The following is a 19,722-nucleotide window of genomic DNA, read 5'->3' on the forward strand; positions in this document are numbered from 1 at the left end:
AAGCGCCATTGTTTTGTTTTGTATCTTTAGGTTTTATCATACAATTAAGAGTGTAAATTAGGGTTGGGCGATATGGGCAAAAAATTCTATCTCGGTATTTTGATGGTATATGATATATATAAATATCTGGTATTTTCCCATAAATGGTTACTTGAGAGACAAAGCCAGTTTTTGAGCAAAATATAATTCAAACACAGGGGTTTCCCTCCCTATTATCATCATTTTAATTATCATTCTTATTTTGTTATTTGTTGAAAGAGTAGCTAAAAGCAAGATCTAAAAATGGAAAAGAAATGTTTGGTAGACAAATGCATGCTTTTTTTATTTTACTTTTTTTAAAGTTTTAATAATTGTTTAAAATTGGGATAAAATAAATGAATTAATTAAACAAAATAAATAAATAAATAAATAAATAAATAAATAAATGAATGAAATAAATAAATAAATAAATAAACACAATGATTAGAATATAATTGGAATTGAAGTCAATATGCAATAACAGACCAGAATGCATCGCTAAATGTGTTATAGCGTAAATGTAAAGAGGAGACCATCGTGTAATAAATACTGAACTTATAATCAGTGAATATGAGGTGGTTTCACTTTCGAAATGGGGTATAAATTCGTCCCCTTGTGGTGATTTTAAATCTTTTGAACACATTCAGTTGCTGCTTGTCAATTTAACAAGGCTTCTATGTTCGTTCTTGCTGTCAATTGCGAAATAAATTATCGATAAGGTTTCTGATAAACCACTGTCACAGCTGCAGGCGCTGTGTGATGCTGTGTGAGTCAAATTTGTCTGGGGAGTCGAAACAACACCGGCACTGCATGTTCCTCCATATGTTGTATGTAGTGTTGGGTCTCTCTTGAATGTTTTGTTCATTGTGATCAAATCTTTTGTATGATTGTGTAGTTGTGCTAAAACAAAATGTGCTAGATGTTAAAACTGCAAATAATGCTCTTAAACACAACCAAATTATCCCACAGTTGATGTTAGCATGTTTTATCATATTACTAGCTTGTCTTAACATGCTGATGTCTTTTTTCTAGCTTGTTGAATGTGTTGCTAGATTGTTTCAACATGTTGCTAACAGGTTTTACAATGCTACAAATATGATTGGTGCATTGATGATGTTTGTAAGCACATTGTTGACATGTTAATAATAATAATAATAATAATAATAATAATAATAATAATAAATTTTATTTATATTGCGCCTTTCTCAAACTCAAAGTGCTGTTAGCATGTTGCTCATGTTTTACTACATTGCTATGTAGCATTCTGCTATTGTCTTTAACATGACAACATGTTAGAAACATGCAACAATCAGCTACTAGCATTTTCTGCTTTTTCAATGCTACAGCATACTGCATTATTAACTGTAGTGAACTAAACTGTAATCAATACTTTAGTACAGTTTAGTTTTTACTACAGTAAACTGTGGTGTATTGAAGTGTAATACATCCTATAGTTATATAAAACTTATTTTACTGTAGCTGTTGTACTACACAGCAAATACAGAATAACCACAGTATTTTAATTCAAGTATTTTACTACAGTATTGTCCAGAAACACTATAGTATTTGCTATAAATTACTATATGTGTCATATATTGTTGGTAACTAAACTGGAGCTCAAAGGACCTCACTATAGAGACAACATTTGTAAACATATCTGCTGTAGTGAACTGCTGGCGACTCCAATGAGATTTGGCAACCACAAACGTGTTCTGTCAGGATTAATTACTGATGTTAGTCATAATTAGGGAAAACAGCCTTTAATTTGGATTGTACATCAAGCCGCAATTCAAACTTACTCTTCATTCAGAATCCATCGATTGAAGTTAAACTACAAACCCTAGTAAAATGCAGCAGGGATGCCGACAGAGACTCCAGGTGAGTGATTCCACCCAGCCATATTGCACGAGTCCTTGGGAGAGGCTGTGCTCGACAGACGCAGTTTGTATCTGTCAAATGCTCATGATCTACAGCGCTGGGCTTCAAGCCAGCAGATGGTGGGAGAAATTAAACTCGTGACACGGACCGTTGACTAGAGCTGGGAAAGCAGTTGGAGACCACACCTGTAGAGCAGAAGGGTCTGTGTGCGTTGCGTGTGAGCTGCCGTCTCTGGAATGTGCATAAGCAAATCATGCCCTTTCAGGAAGAATAAAAGTTTTCAGTCAGGAAAATGACCTGGGCTGTCAGTAGTGTCAAGAAAGAATTCAAAAGCTTGTTTTAATGAAACATAATGTGATGTGAGTAGGTTGGTGATAAACGGTGTCAGTAAGTGATGGGCGCTACTGATCCAGAAGGGACTTTGCCTTTACTTGAGTAGCTGGGAATTTTCTATACATGTAGAGTAACGCATTTGTGACAGTAAAACCTTAACGACTAAGGGGCCGATCAGACCGAACACATTTTTCTGTTCTGTTCTAAAAACACAAGGTGCACCACACTTCCTTTTTATCGACATAAAAAAAAGAAGTGCAGTGCACTTTTTATGTCACAAGGCAATGACTGAATCAACTGCTTAATGTGTTGATATTAATATAATTAAAAAATGTTTTAATATTGTAATATTCAAGGTTTGTAAAGTCATACAGCTCTAGTTAACTCAAAACAGCAACCACAACTCTCTCCTCCATCTTCTAAGGTCTCTGTTGTTGTCTTGACAAACACTGCAGGCACCTCAACAGAAACCCGACTCGGCTTTTATTTGATTGGATAATGAAAAGAACACGAGTGAAGTAACACGTTTTTACAGCTCAGAGTTAAACTTTTTCAAGTGTGAGCACACGGCGAGCAAGGGCAAAGACGTGATGCCCAACAGGCAGTTAAAACGCAAGGCCCAGGGCACATAAACAGCGCACAAAATGCTAGTGGCCTTTAGTAAATCATTCAAAAAAAGTGCCTCTCAATGCAAAAAAGCATGTTTGGTGTGATCTTCCCTTAATGCCCCACTTTTTCACTAAAGATTTTCTGTGAGGTTTTGTTAATGAGGATTTCGAGTGGGATTTCTACATTTGAATTGGATTTTGAGGTTGGTTGGTTGGTTGGTTGGTTGGTTGGTTGGTTGGTTGGTTGGTTGGTTGGATGGATGGATGGATGGATGGATGGATGGATGGATTAATGCATCGATGGAAGGAAGGATGGACAAGAAGAATAGATAGATAGAAAGATAGGTGACTGGATGGATGGATGGATGGATGGATGGATGGATGGATGGATGAATGAATGGATGGATAGATGTTTAGATGGATGGATGGATGGATGGATGGATGGATGGATGGATGGATGGATGGATGGATGGATGGACGGGTGGATGGGTGGGTGAAAGGACACACAAGTAGGATGGATGGATGGATGGATGGATGGATTAATGAGTGGATGGATGGAAGGATGGACAAGAAGGATGAATATATGGATGGATAGATGGGTGAATGGATGGATGGAAGGACAAGAAGGATGAACAGATAGATGGATGAATGGATTAAAGGGTGAATGAAAGGAAAGATGGACAAGGATGGATGGATGGATGGATGGATGGATGATGGATCGACTGAAAAGATGAATGGAGGGATGGATGGATAGATGGGCAAAGGGACAAGATGGCGGGATGGATGGATATAGTCCAACAGTGGATATAGTTGGGTCATTAACCCAAAAGCATTATGTCAATGTCACCATCATATGATTCAATCGTTTCAATTTTCAGTGATCTATCTGCGTAGTAAACATGCTGGATATTTACTAGAATCGAGCCCAGCCCTAGCTGATAAATACTATAAATGTGAACGAGTAACCACTTTTCTTCTAAACTGTATACTATAATCTGATTTGATAATAATTTAAACTAGGTTTATCAAGAAAAGGTACACTGTAAACAAATGATATGACAAAAAGTCGTAACACCAAATGTTTTAAAGTTACTAAATCAATAATCAGTTTTCAACAAGTTATTTTATTATATAAGTTGACAAACGTTTATTTGATTCAGCTAAAAAAAATTAGGGCAGCTAAAATGTTTTAGTGTTCAGACAGCAAACTTGCACAATACATACAAACAAGTAACAACCTGCTTTTCCACACAAGAACTCTATAAGATAATGTGATTTGAAAGTTCACTTCAAAGAAATCCAAGACAAAAAAAGGTTGCTGAGTGTAGTGAATGCAATACGAACTGTTTTCCAATAATTGTTGATTCTTAGTCCTTAAAATCACAAGACGAAATATTGACGGAATTTGAATTAGAGTCATTAAACATCTTGCAATCCACTGGGTTATGAAGTGTAAAACTTGCAGTTTTCTCTTAATTGCTAATTCAATTCTCATCCACTGTCGATATGAGTAATGTTTACCAATTACACTGTCAGCTCGGAGCCACTTTGATAGACAGGAGCTCCAGGAGATTTCAAACTGTACAAAGCTCTTGGAAGGCATACAAAAGGAAAACAGCATTCTCAATGTACAGAAAAAATTACACCGATCCATCACTTAAGTGCATTCCTGTGGGTTCAGGGGAACATGGCAGTCTTTGTAATACCTCAATATATAGTACATAAAAGCGCACACATCATCATGCCAGTCAGAAACGAGACGAGAGCATGAAATTAACAGGCCGTAAATGAGAAAGGAATCTTTTTTTACCATCTGGAGGAACGGTAGAAATAGTTCAGGGGCAAATGCGCTCAGAATTATACCTTCGGTCTGTGATTTAGTGGATGGAATGAAAATCATTAAACTGAACAATGCAAAAGGCACATGTAACAAACTGCTCTGTATTCAGTCTCCGCCGCAGTCCTTGAGTGTCAGTAATGTCAAATCACTCCGCTATGGAGAAATGAGGAGCGCAAATGGGGTGCAGCTAGACGAAGTCATTATGAATTCACACAGAGGCCTGTGTTGGCATCCGCACAATGTGATTACAAGAGAGGCAAGGCAAATTTTTATTCAACAGGCAACAGCTGTGAGCCACTAACGCCCACAACCTTGGTGCGGATGCTGGCTGGAAGTCGAAATGAAACCTGCTGGTTTTCCTCATGACGTGCAAACCGTGGTGACGAAGGAGTGTTCGGATACATCCGTGGCCCTTGGGGGAACAAGACTTGTTTGTGCTTCTAGAGCAACCAAACAAATCATAGTCACACAAGAAATGCTCTTGTAACTGCCATCTGTTTAAATTGGGATCAATTATGTTAAGTTCACATTAATTGTTAAGCTTTATGATTCAAGTGGCCAATTAGAAAGGCAGACGCGATGACTCATTTATTTCTAAGCTGTGTATGACCAGCTGAATTCAGGAGGGAGTGACTGTGAACGCAAGTTCTAGCACTTTAATTGAAGTTTGTAAACCAGGTCACTCAACTTCAAGAAGTTTGCTTAAGTATATAATTGCATGCTGGTTTTGAGCAATGCAGCCTTTTTTCTGCTACCTTGCAACAAACCGAGTAAACAAGATCAAATGACCCAAACCAATCAACTAGATGAAAGATGAGTCTTAAAAAACTCAAAAACACAACAACCCTAAGCCTATATTTAAATAAGCCAATCCAAGGCAATAAAAAACTATTCCAAAAACAGCCTTAACATGACATTTAGCCAAAACAAAACTAACCAGATGACAAACAAATGATAAAACAAAACAAAAACCCTAATGGCAAATTTAACCAACCTTAACCTAACTCAAAACCACCCTGATCTAAAACAAAATTTAGACAAAACAAAATCAAACAAGTCAAAAACACAAAGTAGAAACTAAACCCCAAACGGAACGCTTAAAGCCGACAAACAAAAACAGACACAAAAGCCCCTATTCAACATTTAAAGCAACCAAAAATCAAACAAAATAAACCAAAAACGCAAAATTCATCCAAAACAAAATCCAACACAACATTCAAGCAAATCAAACACCATAAAACCACTCGACTAATACAAATCAAATGACCCAAACAAGCAAGAAAACAAAAACACACACACACACACACACGCACACACACACACAACAACAACAACAACAACAACAACAACAACAAGAAACAACAAGAAACAACAAGAAACCAAAAACAAAACTACCCTCACCCTAATGTAGCATTCAACCAAACGAAACTACACAACCCAAACCGAAAGTTGCTTTGTTTTGAACAGCACTCTGAAACCCTATACTAATTGGTCAATTATGCGATCAGTGCTCAAATATGTTGAATAATGGCTGCTTTCCCAGAGAAAACAGCTAAATACAATGTTCTCTGATACCTGTTTTTGTGCACCGTTTCCTCTTTGCCTAATTTTAGGCAACATCATCTCATTCTGAAAACGTAGCCCTATATACATTGCCGGAGATCGCGATTTATGTAGCCAGAGTTACGTATGGCTGCATTTTCTCTTTAAAACTAATGATATGGGCTGGTTTCTTTAATCACAGAGCTAATCTACGTATGGACGGCTTTTCTGCTGTTACCAGTTTGTTTGGTAAAGTACAGGATGTTAGCGGACTTGAGTCGGTTTGTCAGTCATTCAGTCAGTCAATCGCCAGCGGCCTCTGGAGGATTTACGTGAGAACTGCAAGCTTAAATGGCACTCGCGAGATAAATTTTAAGATCTGAAAAAGCATACACAGTGGCCTCTGGCGAAATGACCAAAACAAAAACGTAGCTCCTGGGAAGTCTTTTGCTCTCCCCACAAATTTATATAGGAGTACGTAATCAAAATAAACCTGGGTTGATTTTAGGGGTGTTGATCAATCTGGGGACTGATTATGATTTATTTATATGACATATAGGGGAAATTTTCCAAGACAACAGGGATATGAATAGTGCTAAATTCTGAAAGAAGATGGAAGCGCCACAGTTCTTTCTTGGGTAAAAGAGGGTCAAAACAAATGGCTATATTTCCGCCTAATATAATTTCCGTGATGTAAAGATGAGGCGATTGCATTTCTGCCAGAGATTCCCAAGACCCTTCCAAATGTGCCGCAGAGGACATCCTTTAGTAAGTCATTAGAGAACATCATTATCATTCAACTTCTCCTTTGTGCTGGTCTCTCAGCATTGCTGTAGGACACAAATGATGCATTGCTTGCTATGAACAATGAGCTATAAATAGAGTTCATTCTGTCCTGCAGGATCCTGTGGGCGTCCGGCTTATCCACTTCACTGTGGAAAGCGGCTAAAAGAGCCAAACTGCCTGCTTTCAATATGGCACCTTTCTCTTTCTCTTCCTGTCTGGACAGAGCCAGAGGACTTGACAGACTTCGGGCAGATCATTTCTTCATTTGAGGATTCTGAATTACAACGAAACAGCTTTTTGTCTGCTTGTAGACGGAGGTGAAAAATATGATTAACTGAAATAAGACTGGGGGCACGTGTGTAATACCTAACACATGGTGCTGGGAAGGGTCAGCCGATACTACAAGCTACTGCTATTCATATAAACCACACCTAAACTCTTGCTATACTGTTATCTCTTGGTTTGCAACACTTTAATGTACAGATAAAAAAAAGAGCAGGATATGATTGCTTACATCAATTCCAGGGGCAATAGAAAAATGGGGTTATTCTTAAAGGAAGGTTCACAGACTAAAACTTTAGTGATATAAATTGTGTAAAACATAATGTCAGAGCCTTGGATTTATGAATGTAATGTAATATTGTGTTTGCATTTCTTTGACGTGTTCTTGCTGGCTGTTGTGCTGCCATCTATGGGGCATACCGGTTAATGCATAATAAAGAAATAAAAATATAATTATATAATAATAATCATGAAATGTTGTTTCTTTTTCTTTAATATCCAGATCCATATCACATGAAAAAATATGAAAGTTAAATATGGAGACCCAAGTCAAAACTATGTTGTTGGAAAGATTGTGCTGTACATCTGTTATTAACGTCTACACCTATTCCACACCTACAGCCAACCATCACAGTTATTAACATCTACACCTTGCCCAAACCCAAACCCAACCATCATAGTCAATAATATCTACACCTACCCCAACCCCAACATAACAGTTATTAATGTCTACACCTACCACAACCCTAGACTCAACCATGTCAGTCATTAATGTTTACACCTACCCCAACCCTAGACTCAACCATCACAGTTATTAACATCTACACCTTGCCCAAACCCAAACCCAACCATCATAGTCAATAATATCTACACCTACCCCAAACCTAAACCCAACCTTCACAGTTATTATCATCTACACCTTCCCAAAACCTAAACACAACCTTCACAGTTATTATCATCGACACCTTCCCCAAACCTAAACGCAACCATCACAGTTATTATCATCGACACCTTCCCCAAACCTAAACGCAACCATCACAGTTATTAATGTCTACACCAGGCATCACCAAAATTAGGTCCGGTGTCCAACAGATTTTAGCTTCAACCCTAATCAAACACACCTGAACAAGCTAATCAAGGTGTTACTAGGTTTACTTGAAACACCCAGGCTGGTGTGTTGAGGCAAGTTGGAGCTAAACCCTGCAGGACACCGGACCTCTATGATCGGGGTAGGTGACCCCTGATCTACACCTTCCCCAGCTCTAAACCCAACCATCACAGTTATTAAAGTACAGCCGCGAGTAACAGAGGCTTTCATATTTGGTGCACTCGCTATTGTAGTATTATTTGCAAGCACGGGGGCGACATCAAGTTGGTTAACTGTTATGAAAGAACAAATGAAGAAGACTGCGAGGGGAGTTGCATAATGGAGTCACTAAATGAATGAATATATTAATATCTCAAATGAATTGGTTGTGGATAAATATGAAGAAAACTCATGAAAACATTAGTTAAAAATGTTCTCTTTTAAGTATTTCTACCATCATGTCAACAACATCTCGTTGTGACATTTAACATTGTCCAATGGGATCTCAATAGCTGCAAATTACGTGTCTAACTTACTACAGGTTACACCCCTTCATGTTATGCCCCTGTCTTGCAGTCCGCAGACAGATAGACTAGACACTTGACTAGGTTTGGCTAATAATAAATGTGATAAAGTTAATATGAACAATTAAAACAAAAAATATTAAATGACACTTTGTCATATAAGCATTATACATTATATTTATAACACATATTTGTAGAACAATTATTACTAGTTAAATAAATAAATAAATAAATAAATAAATAAATAAATAAATAAATAAATAAATAAATGTTAGTGTCATTTTCCAAGTCTATTTACACCAACATCTCCTATCACTCTTCTACCTTCCTTCCAAACTCAATGTCAACCCTCATATAAATAAGTCAGAAATGTATAAGAAAAGTCATAAATGTAAAGGGGGGGCTGCTGACCTTCCAGCACGGTGAGTTTGGCGCTGGTGTTGATTTCCCCCAGGCTGTTGGTGGCTGTGCACTCATAGATGGCCTCGTCTCTGTGAGTTCGCAGTGGCTGAATGCGCAGAACTGAGCCCGAACCATCATCAAACTCAATCACCTGCCAAAGAAAGACACACCGTCAAACACTTTTCTCTCTTCTCGCCTTAAAATTTACAGCAAAGCCTCAGACCAGATCATATATCTTCAAAGAGAGTAGGGTCTTTAATCATGTCCTTCTGAACTTTCAGCCAACTACTGTCTTGAGTTATTCTGCAAAAAAGCTGCCACGTCTCTCTCTGAGGCAGATACTGTGACGGCTATTGGACAGATAGGCTTGATGTTTCTCATGAGTGACAAATAATGTGCTGTTTGACACTGTACTCAAGTTTCAGAAGGCCTGAAGTCAACAAGGTGTGTACAGGGGTGGAATACGGGACATTTGAGGGATACATTAAGTGTATTTAGGCCAAAGTCTTCTCCTCCTACACAGAGATCTTTGTGCTTCATTTAGGTTAAGTGCAGGGCTGGGCCACATAGTTGGTGAAAAAAAAAGACATTATGGGAAAAAATGTAGATCACAAGGTATTTTAACATTAATATCATGGTAACTGTTGTCTGTTTAGTAAACAGTTGTATCCAGATATACCAGTTGCTTTTACTTGTTTAACTGTTACCTAACTGTTTAACACTTGCGTGGTCTTCTCACAGTCAAAAATGGCCACTTTCAGTAAAGCTCTAAATATATAAAAAAAGATATTTAATTTTAATCCTCAAACTTAATTAGTGTAAAGAAACAACCTCACAATTCATCATAAACAGTATTTCATTGATATTTATCAGTGAACACTCGTTTCATGAGTAAAATATAGGTTGACCTTAGATTTATATATATTAGCGGTGTCAAAATTTTAAAAAAATTTGCTTCACCGCAACGCAGATGTGAACAATTTGCTATCGGTTCAGTACTAATCATAACCAGTTATTACGTACTGACGTCATTTGTCACATATGTGTTATATGGCGGTAGCTTACTCTGGTGACCGTGATTAATTAAACGCTCCAACTACTTAAAAAGCTGATAACTATACACAATTTACTTCTTGTGAGTTTGCTGGACAGTCTTTCACTGACAGGAAAGTACTTTAGAAAACGAAAGCTATAAACTCCCTCACTTTCTCTCTCTGACCTGCTGGCGTGTTCATAACGTTAAGTTTTATCTCCTCTCTCGGCTGTTAACAATAATGTTACTTGTGGATCTAGACACAAACGTATCTGCAGTTTTCCTCACCGGGTCGCCGTCTATGATGTATCAGCGGATCGCTGCAGCCGTTTAACATAAGTGCACTGTCGGTGTCAATGTTTGCTGAACAGCGCCAGAGCTGCACTGGCAGCCTTTTTTGTTGAGCGCCTATTCATTCATAGGTTTTTAAGAAGTCACTCAAAAAGCAAGCGGGATATTATTTACATGTCTTTATTTTGTTTGATATTGTAAAAAAGAGTGTTTAAGTCAAATCATATCAAATTGTCTATGGAAAGCATCGTCAATGTACCGTGATGCACCGATATATCAAAATGAACCAAATCGATGGCTTGACCGTAGCAAACTGTGAGACAAGTGTAGGTTCACACTTATAATATATATATATATATATATATATATATATATATATATATATATATATATATATATATATATATATATATATATATTATTGTACAACACTATTTTACTTATTATCATAGTTATTATTAATAAAATAAACAAATAAACAAAATCTGCTCTACTACTACTACTACAAATAATGATGATGATAATAATAATAATAATAATAATAATAATAATAATAATAAAACCAATAATAACAACAACAATAATAATAATACAATTAACAATAATAATAATAATAATAATAATAATAATAATAATAATAATAATAATAACAATAATCATCATCATCATAATAATAATAATAATAATAATAATAATAATAATAATAATAATAATGGGGACTAATTTGAAGGAAAATGAATGAATGAATGAATGGCAATAATAATAATAATATTAATAATAATAATAATAATAATAATAATAATAATAATAATAATAATATACACAATGTGGCTTCATACTGCCTCAAAACCCTGACTCCATTCAAATCTCAGCTCCAACCATAACATTTATTGAGCAGGAAAACAGAGTGAGGGGAATAAAGAAAGACAAACAGAGACGGGTGTGTGTGAGGTAGCTGACTATACAAAACAATATATCAGCATAAGAAAAAAACATGAGTGTTGTGCAAACGCCTGACAGTGGAAAAAAAAAGAAACACTTCATAATGATGTGGCATCGGAGAGAGACAGTGAGGAGGCAGAGAAAGACAGTTAGTCACCTCAAAGCGCTGCGAGCTGACTTTCTTTCCTTTCTTCATCCATGTGATGCGAGGCTTGGGTTCACCCGCTGCTTGGCACACAAAAGACGCCACTCCTCCTGAAATCCCCGTCTGGTCCTCTGGAGATCTGACGAAATTTGGCAAGCCTTGAAAAAGTAAGGTGAAAAGAGAAAGAGAGCAGCTATTAGTTCCTGGACTGCAGTGACAAGAAAAACCGTGATAAACTAGTTATGTACGGGTATCCTTTACACTGGAACTAAGTTAACACCTGCAGCAGATGTCTAAGAGAAACTTTGCAGAAAATACCAGAACTGTCAAAGTGATTATTTCCTTTTTATAACAAAACACTTCAAATAATAGTAATAATATATATATTAAAAATAATAATAATAATAATAATAATAATAATAATAATAATAATAATAATAATAATAATAATAAGTTTAGGTCAATGGGCAATCATAAGTGCTACATTAAGAGGATGTGTTAATATAAAAACAGTTTAATGAATCAAAAAATAAATCTTCACAAACTACAAAAAAAAAGTAAATGTGGAATTCTGATGTAGAAGAACTGAAATAATAATTCTTGTAAAATAAATAGCCCAAGTAGTATTTGTTTTGTTAAAAATGCACACTAAATAATAATACATTTTACAGAATGTTTTATTATGTTGAAATAAACATGATAGATGAACTTTTGTTGGCTAAAACTCTGTCACAGTATGTACAAACATCAAGTATTTAAAGTTTATAAACAGAAAGCCCTGTAAAAACATGCATTTATAAAACAGAAGAGAAAAAACAGAAAGCAGAATCATGTAAACATATTTGTTGACATTTTTATAACTAATTATTTATAAAATAAACTAACAACCCTCAAAAATTAAATAAATAAAAGAAAAATAAATTATAGTAAATAAAAAAAATTATATAAGCATAAATCTTATATATGAGCTATATCATACAAGTGATACGGCTATACGATACGGTATACCAGCACTGGTGGGAGGTGTGAATTGCCATAGTGTCCCACCAGTGACGATATACATCCATATTGCACTGCAATGAGTGTGATATTGCGTTTACACAACAGTTTGACGGCATAATTGTGTATATAAAAAAAGAAAATCAAGCACAGAAAGTCTAAAAATCCTTTTGTTTGAGGAACTACTTTTTTCCGCCATTCATTCACATCTGCAGCTGACGTCAGAATAGCAGAAACTGTTGCTACTTTCTAGCGTAATATCGAAAGTGATAACAAAATAGGTGATTTTGCTGACATTTCACGATTATAAGGCCGAACGGCATGAAATGCCATCAGTCTACAGAGGTTTCCAGTATTTCTCTGTTGCAATTTAGAGATCATAATAATTAACCCCTGAAAAAGCCAAAGCAAAGCAAGCACTACCAGATTACTATGATGTAAATACAGCATTACAGCATACAAAAGAGAGAGATCACCTTAGAATGTGACATACCAGTTACCAGGCTAATGTTTTGATCAGCTGTAGTTTGAAATTATCTCTGTTGCCATCTTGTGGTGGAACGTCAACTGTCTTTGCTCTGCTCAGTATGACAGGATGGATGCAGAAAAAATTATAAATACCTAAAATAGGCCCTATCCTTATAAATAAACAGCATGGTTGCAATCTAAACAACTACATTCTTGCCTAAAAAGCCTCAAAAGTACATTATGTTGTCCAAAAGCTGCAATACTGTAGTGAGTTCATTGATCTGCTGTCACTCTATGTGGGTGAAGTAATACAAGTGAAGAGGCTGTACAAGTGTTGTTATTGCAGAATAACACAAGGCTCTCAGCCAATCAGATTCAAACACCAGACAGAACTGCTTTATAAATATTAATAGAGAATATAAACATTCAAAACATTTAGACCATGTAAAAGCCCATCACCAAAATGACTGCAAAATTTCTTTAAATTATTACTAGTTATTTATTCAATTATTAGTTATTTTGTAAACTCATATGTTGCAGATTTGTTTGTCGTTGTTTGTTTTCTTTCGAGATTGGCAGGATGAATTTTACTCAGCTGTCAAATAAAATCCTTCATAATAAGTGACTCTTACAACATTGTCCTTCTGTTATCAATACAGTTAAGGTGTGGACTCTGTTTATACCTTAATCCGTTTCTTTTAAAGACATACTAACATAAACAGCACAGAATGACTCTTTCTTTGTCCAAAGCACTCAACACACATTAATTTGATACATCAAGCTATAGAAGAGAATTTCTTAAAAGTATTTGTCAATGTCACATGCTTTTGATTTCCACATAATAAAACAAGTCCTTCACATTAACAAAAGCCTTTCACAGACAATAGGAAGTCAGATATGGTCACATTTTTGAAATTGCACTACAAGCTGTTCACACATAGCAAGCGATAAATAAATAAATAAATAAATACACAAATATGCAATTAATATATTAAAATAACTGCAATCAGTCTCTTTAACTATATAAAATAAACATTGTGACTCAGCAGACAAGAATTTACAATCACATGTGGGTACAAAAAGAATGAGAACATTGCATTCAGTGTTTAAGAAGAAAAATGCTGTCAATTTAAAGCTAAAAGGACGATTCACTTGGTATTATTGGTGGTTGTTTTTTCCAGAGACCAGTCAAGGCACGCTGGAACTCACACACCCTGCATCGGTGTCATGCGTTTACAACACAAACAACAATGGGACGTGTTTCATCACTGCTCGGGCTAGGTAGGGATGTGCGTAGATAAAGAGCCACACGTATCACCTGAGTCATTTCAAATGCGCAATGGCTTGTTTTGAATGGCACTGATGCCAGATCAAGCAAAACAAGACAGTTTGGCAGAAACGCAGCTACTGCGCAACATTCCCTGGAAATAGTGGGAGATGCGGGTGAAAGGTGAATCTCACGATAAAACCAGATATAAAACATAGTGGTACATGTATATTATTCATAGTCAAGCAATATAATGTTTGACCTTGTATGATGTGTCTGATTGTATCAGCTTTCCCCCCAAAAAGCTACTGAGGCAATCATTTTGGTTCATTTTTTAATGTTGTAATTTGTTAAAATAAAACCAATATGACTATAGCACCCTGTCTTTTGACTAAATGTCATATTTCTTTATAACATTGTATTAATGATAATCAAATTATAAAAGACAAAAGTGGTTCTAGTTTAAATGATCATTACAATCTAATTGACTGCATGTATTTCAGTATGAAATACATTTGAATATATGTGCTTCTGTTGACCAGTAGCTTTATGTAAAAATATCAACCCAGGCACATTGTGTATACGTACCTCAGTACACATTTCTGGAGAGCAAAAAGATCATCCGAGGAGGTATGTTTTTTTGCAGATTTTGTTTTTGCGAATCCAACACAACTCCGAATCCGACTGATCCCCGACTGATCCCCGCTCCCACTCACCTCCCTAAACCCAACTGATAGTGTTTTAAAAAGCATCGATTGACTAGCGCCCACCGACTTTCATAATTCACTGAAGTGTTTCCAAAAGCAATCCAGAAAAAGAAAATACTTTGTGGCCTCCTGATTTTACCACGTTTTCAGATATTACCTCAAATCTCATCCTGTTATTCCCTTTTTTATTATTATTATTTTAATTAATGAATTTTTGCCTTTAGTGTTTGTTTTACCTGCTTTCTGGAACCATTCTTCACTAGGCTCGACGTATGCAGTGAGCCACTGGGCTAACTGGTAACAACGGAAAAGCCGTCCACATGAAGGTAAGCGGTTAGCTGGTAGTAGAGATCTGCGGGGAGCTAGATTTTTTAATTTCGCTCCTGCCAGGTTTTACTTTGAACCCGACCGCTTCCGCTTATATTCAGCAGTAGTTGTCCCGCTGTCCGCCCCGTTTTCTACCCACTGCGACCGTTACCCCTAACGGGGTCCAGAGTCCAGACAGCCAAGCTGTCTTTAAAAACACACACACACATAGATACACAGCACCTAGGAAGCGACACACAGCATCACGCTATCTTTCATTTACACACATACACACACACACACACACACATAGACATCATCACACGACATTTGGACACGACAGTAGGAATACTTCCCTTTGTAGCAGTCGCACAGAATTTTCAGTTCTGATGTGCACCATAGAAGAGTAGAGAAATTGATCTCACAGTGTCCAAAAGAGAAGCTGTTCTCACAGTGTCCAAAATAAAGAAGTGCAAAAGCAAGAGGAAGTATTCTCTGTGCGTTTACCATGATTGAATGAATTAATGAATACTAGAAACTCTGAGACCACTATAAAATATTGGAGACAACATAAAAATATATATTTTTATTACTTTATTGCATACATTTATGAATATATATATATATATATATATATATATATATATATATATATATATATAAATCAATTGATTTCTCATCTCGCGCGCACAAACATGCTAGGACAACATTGGAATACATCACATTCGGTCGGCTAGTCGCATACGGTCTAGTTGCAGGAGTTCAAATATTTCAGCTCAATTATAGCAGCTCAATTTGGATCCAATCGCATACGGAGATGATCGGAACTCTACCCAGCCACTCCCAGACTACTCTCCATTGGAAATGAATGACTTCCAGTCTGTCGCTCTTAGTTTACAGTGGAAAGAAGGCTTTAACAGTGTCAAAATGTTAGCAGGAAATGAACTTTTTAAAAATTTTAGTACTGACTGGTACCGAACTCAACAAATGCACAAGTAGACACACACACACACACTTAAATAAATAAATACAAGGAATAATTGTTTTTGTTTACTTTTAGTACAGTGATTTCCATCTCGAAAATGTCAACTGTAAATAAAATATAAGCAGAATGATGACTCATATTTATCTGACTGAAAAAAAGGCAGACAAACTGCACACGAACAGAACAGCAGATGAACTCACATTTGTAAGTACTCCGCATACAGTATATTAAACCCAGCACACACACAACCAGGACTCCAAAAACCACCTTTAACCTGCTCTTCGTTTATCATTGCCTTGATTTCTCATAATCTCATTCATAAGGAGGAGGACACAAATCCATTATCACACTCAAACCTCTCCAGTGAACCACGGGACATGTTGGAATAGATCACAGTATCCGAGCAGGTGGTCCATGCTGGGAATCTAATCCTCTCTTAGTCGAGGGACAGATAAATTAGAGCGGCGAGGAAACTACATGCCGTAGTACATATGATTTTCCTGGAGGGAACAAGCCGAGGGAATGCGGTGCCACTAAAATGATGTCCTTCCTCCATTATACTTCGGGATCAGAAGGGTAGTGCGGAAAAAAAATAAATCAATACCTAGTTAACATAACATAGCACCAATGGGTAGGGCGGTAAAGTAGTGAGCAGGAAGAGTGCGACTCGGGCTGCACTTGCTCTAGGACATACAGACCTAGGTTATTATAGTTTTACATGTTTAAATGATTTTTTTGTTTTAAATGTAATTTAAAAGATGTTCTATTTTCTATTTATTTTAGACTGATTTTTGCAAACAAACATCTATTTAGTTTTTAGGTTCAGATTAAGTTTCAATAATTCTACAGGGTTTTACGAGGTGACCTCCTCCTTCAAAGTTTGTACTACATCTGTCTTTTGACACACAAAAAAACAATTAGGCAGGCAGTCTCGACAACTGACCAACCCAGGCTCATTATGATATGTACCCTGGTATACATTTCTGGAGAAAGCGAAATATGTCCCAGCAGGTACGGTTTTACATTTTTTATGCAAATCCACCAGAGAACAATGTGTACGCTTTTTCAGATCTAATATTTCTTCTCCTAATTCCCTTTTTGCACCTGCTCTTCTTCTTAAATCCACCAGAGGCAGCTTCCGACTAACTGAATGAACAACCGATCCCCCTGCCCAACCCTTTCCTAAACCCAACCGATGGTGTTTTCAAAAGCAACAATTGACCAGCGCCATCTACCTTCCCTAAACCCAATCAATAGTCTTTTCAAAAGCAATCTAGAAAAAAACAAAAGCCCACATGGCCGCCTGATTCTTACCACGTTTTCTGATTTTACCATGTTCTGACACTGTTATTAACTTGTTTATTTGACCTTTTTTGCCTTTTGTTTTTGTTTTGCCTGCTCTCTGGAACCGTTCTTCTGGAGCTCTACTCTGCGTCTCAAATCCCCCAACGTACATGGTGAGCCACAGGGCAAACTGATAACAGCAGAAAAGCCGTCCACACAGAGGTAAGCAATCAGCCCGTAGCATGAAGAAAAAAAATAAAACAAATAAAAATACTTTGGCCATCGGCGATGTAATACCGCCCCGTAGCATTTGTTTAAAAGAAAAAATGCAGCCATATGAACCTTTGGCGACAAATTCGATCTCTCCATAAATATATAAAGGGCAGCGTATTCACAATGAGTCTGTGTTGCTACCGACAGACTGCATGTGATACTCATGCACTTGTCATGTATTTTATTACATTTAATGTTAGCCTTTTTAAATATGTTAATGCTTTACTTGACAAGATTACAAGAATGATGCTAAATGCGTTTCAAGTAGCAAAATAATTAATGTTCGGGATACCTCCTCCACCTCATTTTGCCAGATATGCCAGAAAATAAAACCCCAGAGTTTTAGAGTTAACAAAATATGTCCTGTGCAGACCAAAGTAATGTTCATTGTCAATTCTTGTGCAAACCTCTTAGCAATAAAAATAAGATATTTTGAATAAAAAAAGAAAATCTAACCTAAAAAAACATACAAAAGCAAGTTAAAATAAATAAAAGTATAAGCTGAATTATATTAGTACATATTAATTCACATATTTATACACACTCATTAGTAAAAAAAAAAATAAGTATGTGACTGTTCTACATACATGTGTTTTTTTTTACTAATTACTATTTTGTTTTTCAGTAACTGTTATATTATATTATATTATATTATATTATATTATATTATATTATATTATATTATATTATATTAGTGTAACAGAGGCCAGCTAGCAAAGTGCTATGCAGGTAAACCTCACTCCTCTAACCTCAAAAGGTGCTCTAGCAACAGATGCTAGAGGCCATGGTTTTTAGCATCCTTGATAAAGCAACTGACTCCCGGATTGGGTACAGTAGGATAGGTTGATTATATTATATCATATTATATTTCTTTTATTTTCAGTATATAAAAATGTGAATATGAAATATTGAAAATTTGACCAATAGGTTTAGACTTTTATTTTATTAAAATAACCTTGATACAGACACATGCTTTATCAGAGAAAATGACCCCAACAACAGTGGCTCTGTTTGTGTGTAAGTGTGTATGCGCACCTGTATGTGTATCCATTGTAAAATGTGTACCACAGCAGCACCCCTATGACCCACAGGAGTATTGGCTGGCCTGACATTTAAATGACATTTACGTGCCGGTTCCTCTGGAGACCAGTTTGATTGGCACCGCAGTGCAATGCACACCCTCATAAAAGCCTTTCTGGACACCTTTATCTCCATTATACCCACACACACAAAAAAATGACAGAAAGGTAGTTTTTGGTGCTGAAGGATTTCTTAGTGTGACCAACATGCTTTGCGACGGGAGGTTTAATGGGTAAAACCCCAACGAGAATCTCAGGGAAACTTGTTGGGAGTTTCCCCAAAACATAAATACTTGGATGTGTGTGTGATTTAGGGCTTGAGATTAGCACCGGTTTGACATTCAAGAGTCCTTTAACATCTGTCATGACATTTCTATTAGATGTTCTCAGCATGTGGGGGGTTTTTCCCTTTGTTTACGAGCAAGGATCAGTGGGCATTAACCCATCTGGGCACATGTTTTGAATTAAAGTACATAGAGGGTGCTTAGAGTTTAAGTAGATGAGATCCATGAATGCAGAGTTGAAGGAAAGATAACGATATGCAAAGACAGATAATTGGTTTGATCAAAGATTTCTTATTTTGTGATTCTTTAACCCATGTTCACATAATTTCAACTAATAAGCTGTTTCATTGGTTCTTTTT

At 36.4% G+C, this 19,722-nt stretch overlaps 1 protein-coding gene across 28 annotated transcripts in view; it reads right to left on the minus strand.

Moving 5' to 3' along the window:
• The window catches only part of ptprfb (protein tyrosine phosphatase receptor type Fb), a 368,812-nt gene that overhangs the window by 169,413 nt on the left and 179,677 nt on the right, over positions 1-19,722 (minus strand). For all 28 annotated transcript variants that reach the window (XR_012389651.1, XR_012389655.1, XR_012389656.1 and 25 more), the window contains 2 exon segments: positions 11,724-11,869; positions 9,310-9,451 (listed from right to left, as the gene is read on the minus strand). Coding sequence is in view for 20 of the 28 variants with exons in the window: in XM_021481440.3 (XP_021337115.1) it covers positions 9,310-9,451; positions 11,724-11,869 (288 nt within the window). In the remaining 8 variants the exon portion in view is untranslated.

The sequence above is a fragment of the Danio rerio genome, chromosome 2 (assembly GCF_049306965.1).
Source record: "Danio rerio strain Tuebingen ecotype United States chromosome 2, GRCz12tu, whole genome shotgun sequence".
In the NCBI taxonomy this organism is placed as follows: domain Eukaryota; kingdom Metazoa; phylum Chordata; class Actinopteri; order Cypriniformes; family Danionidae; genus Danio; species Danio rerio.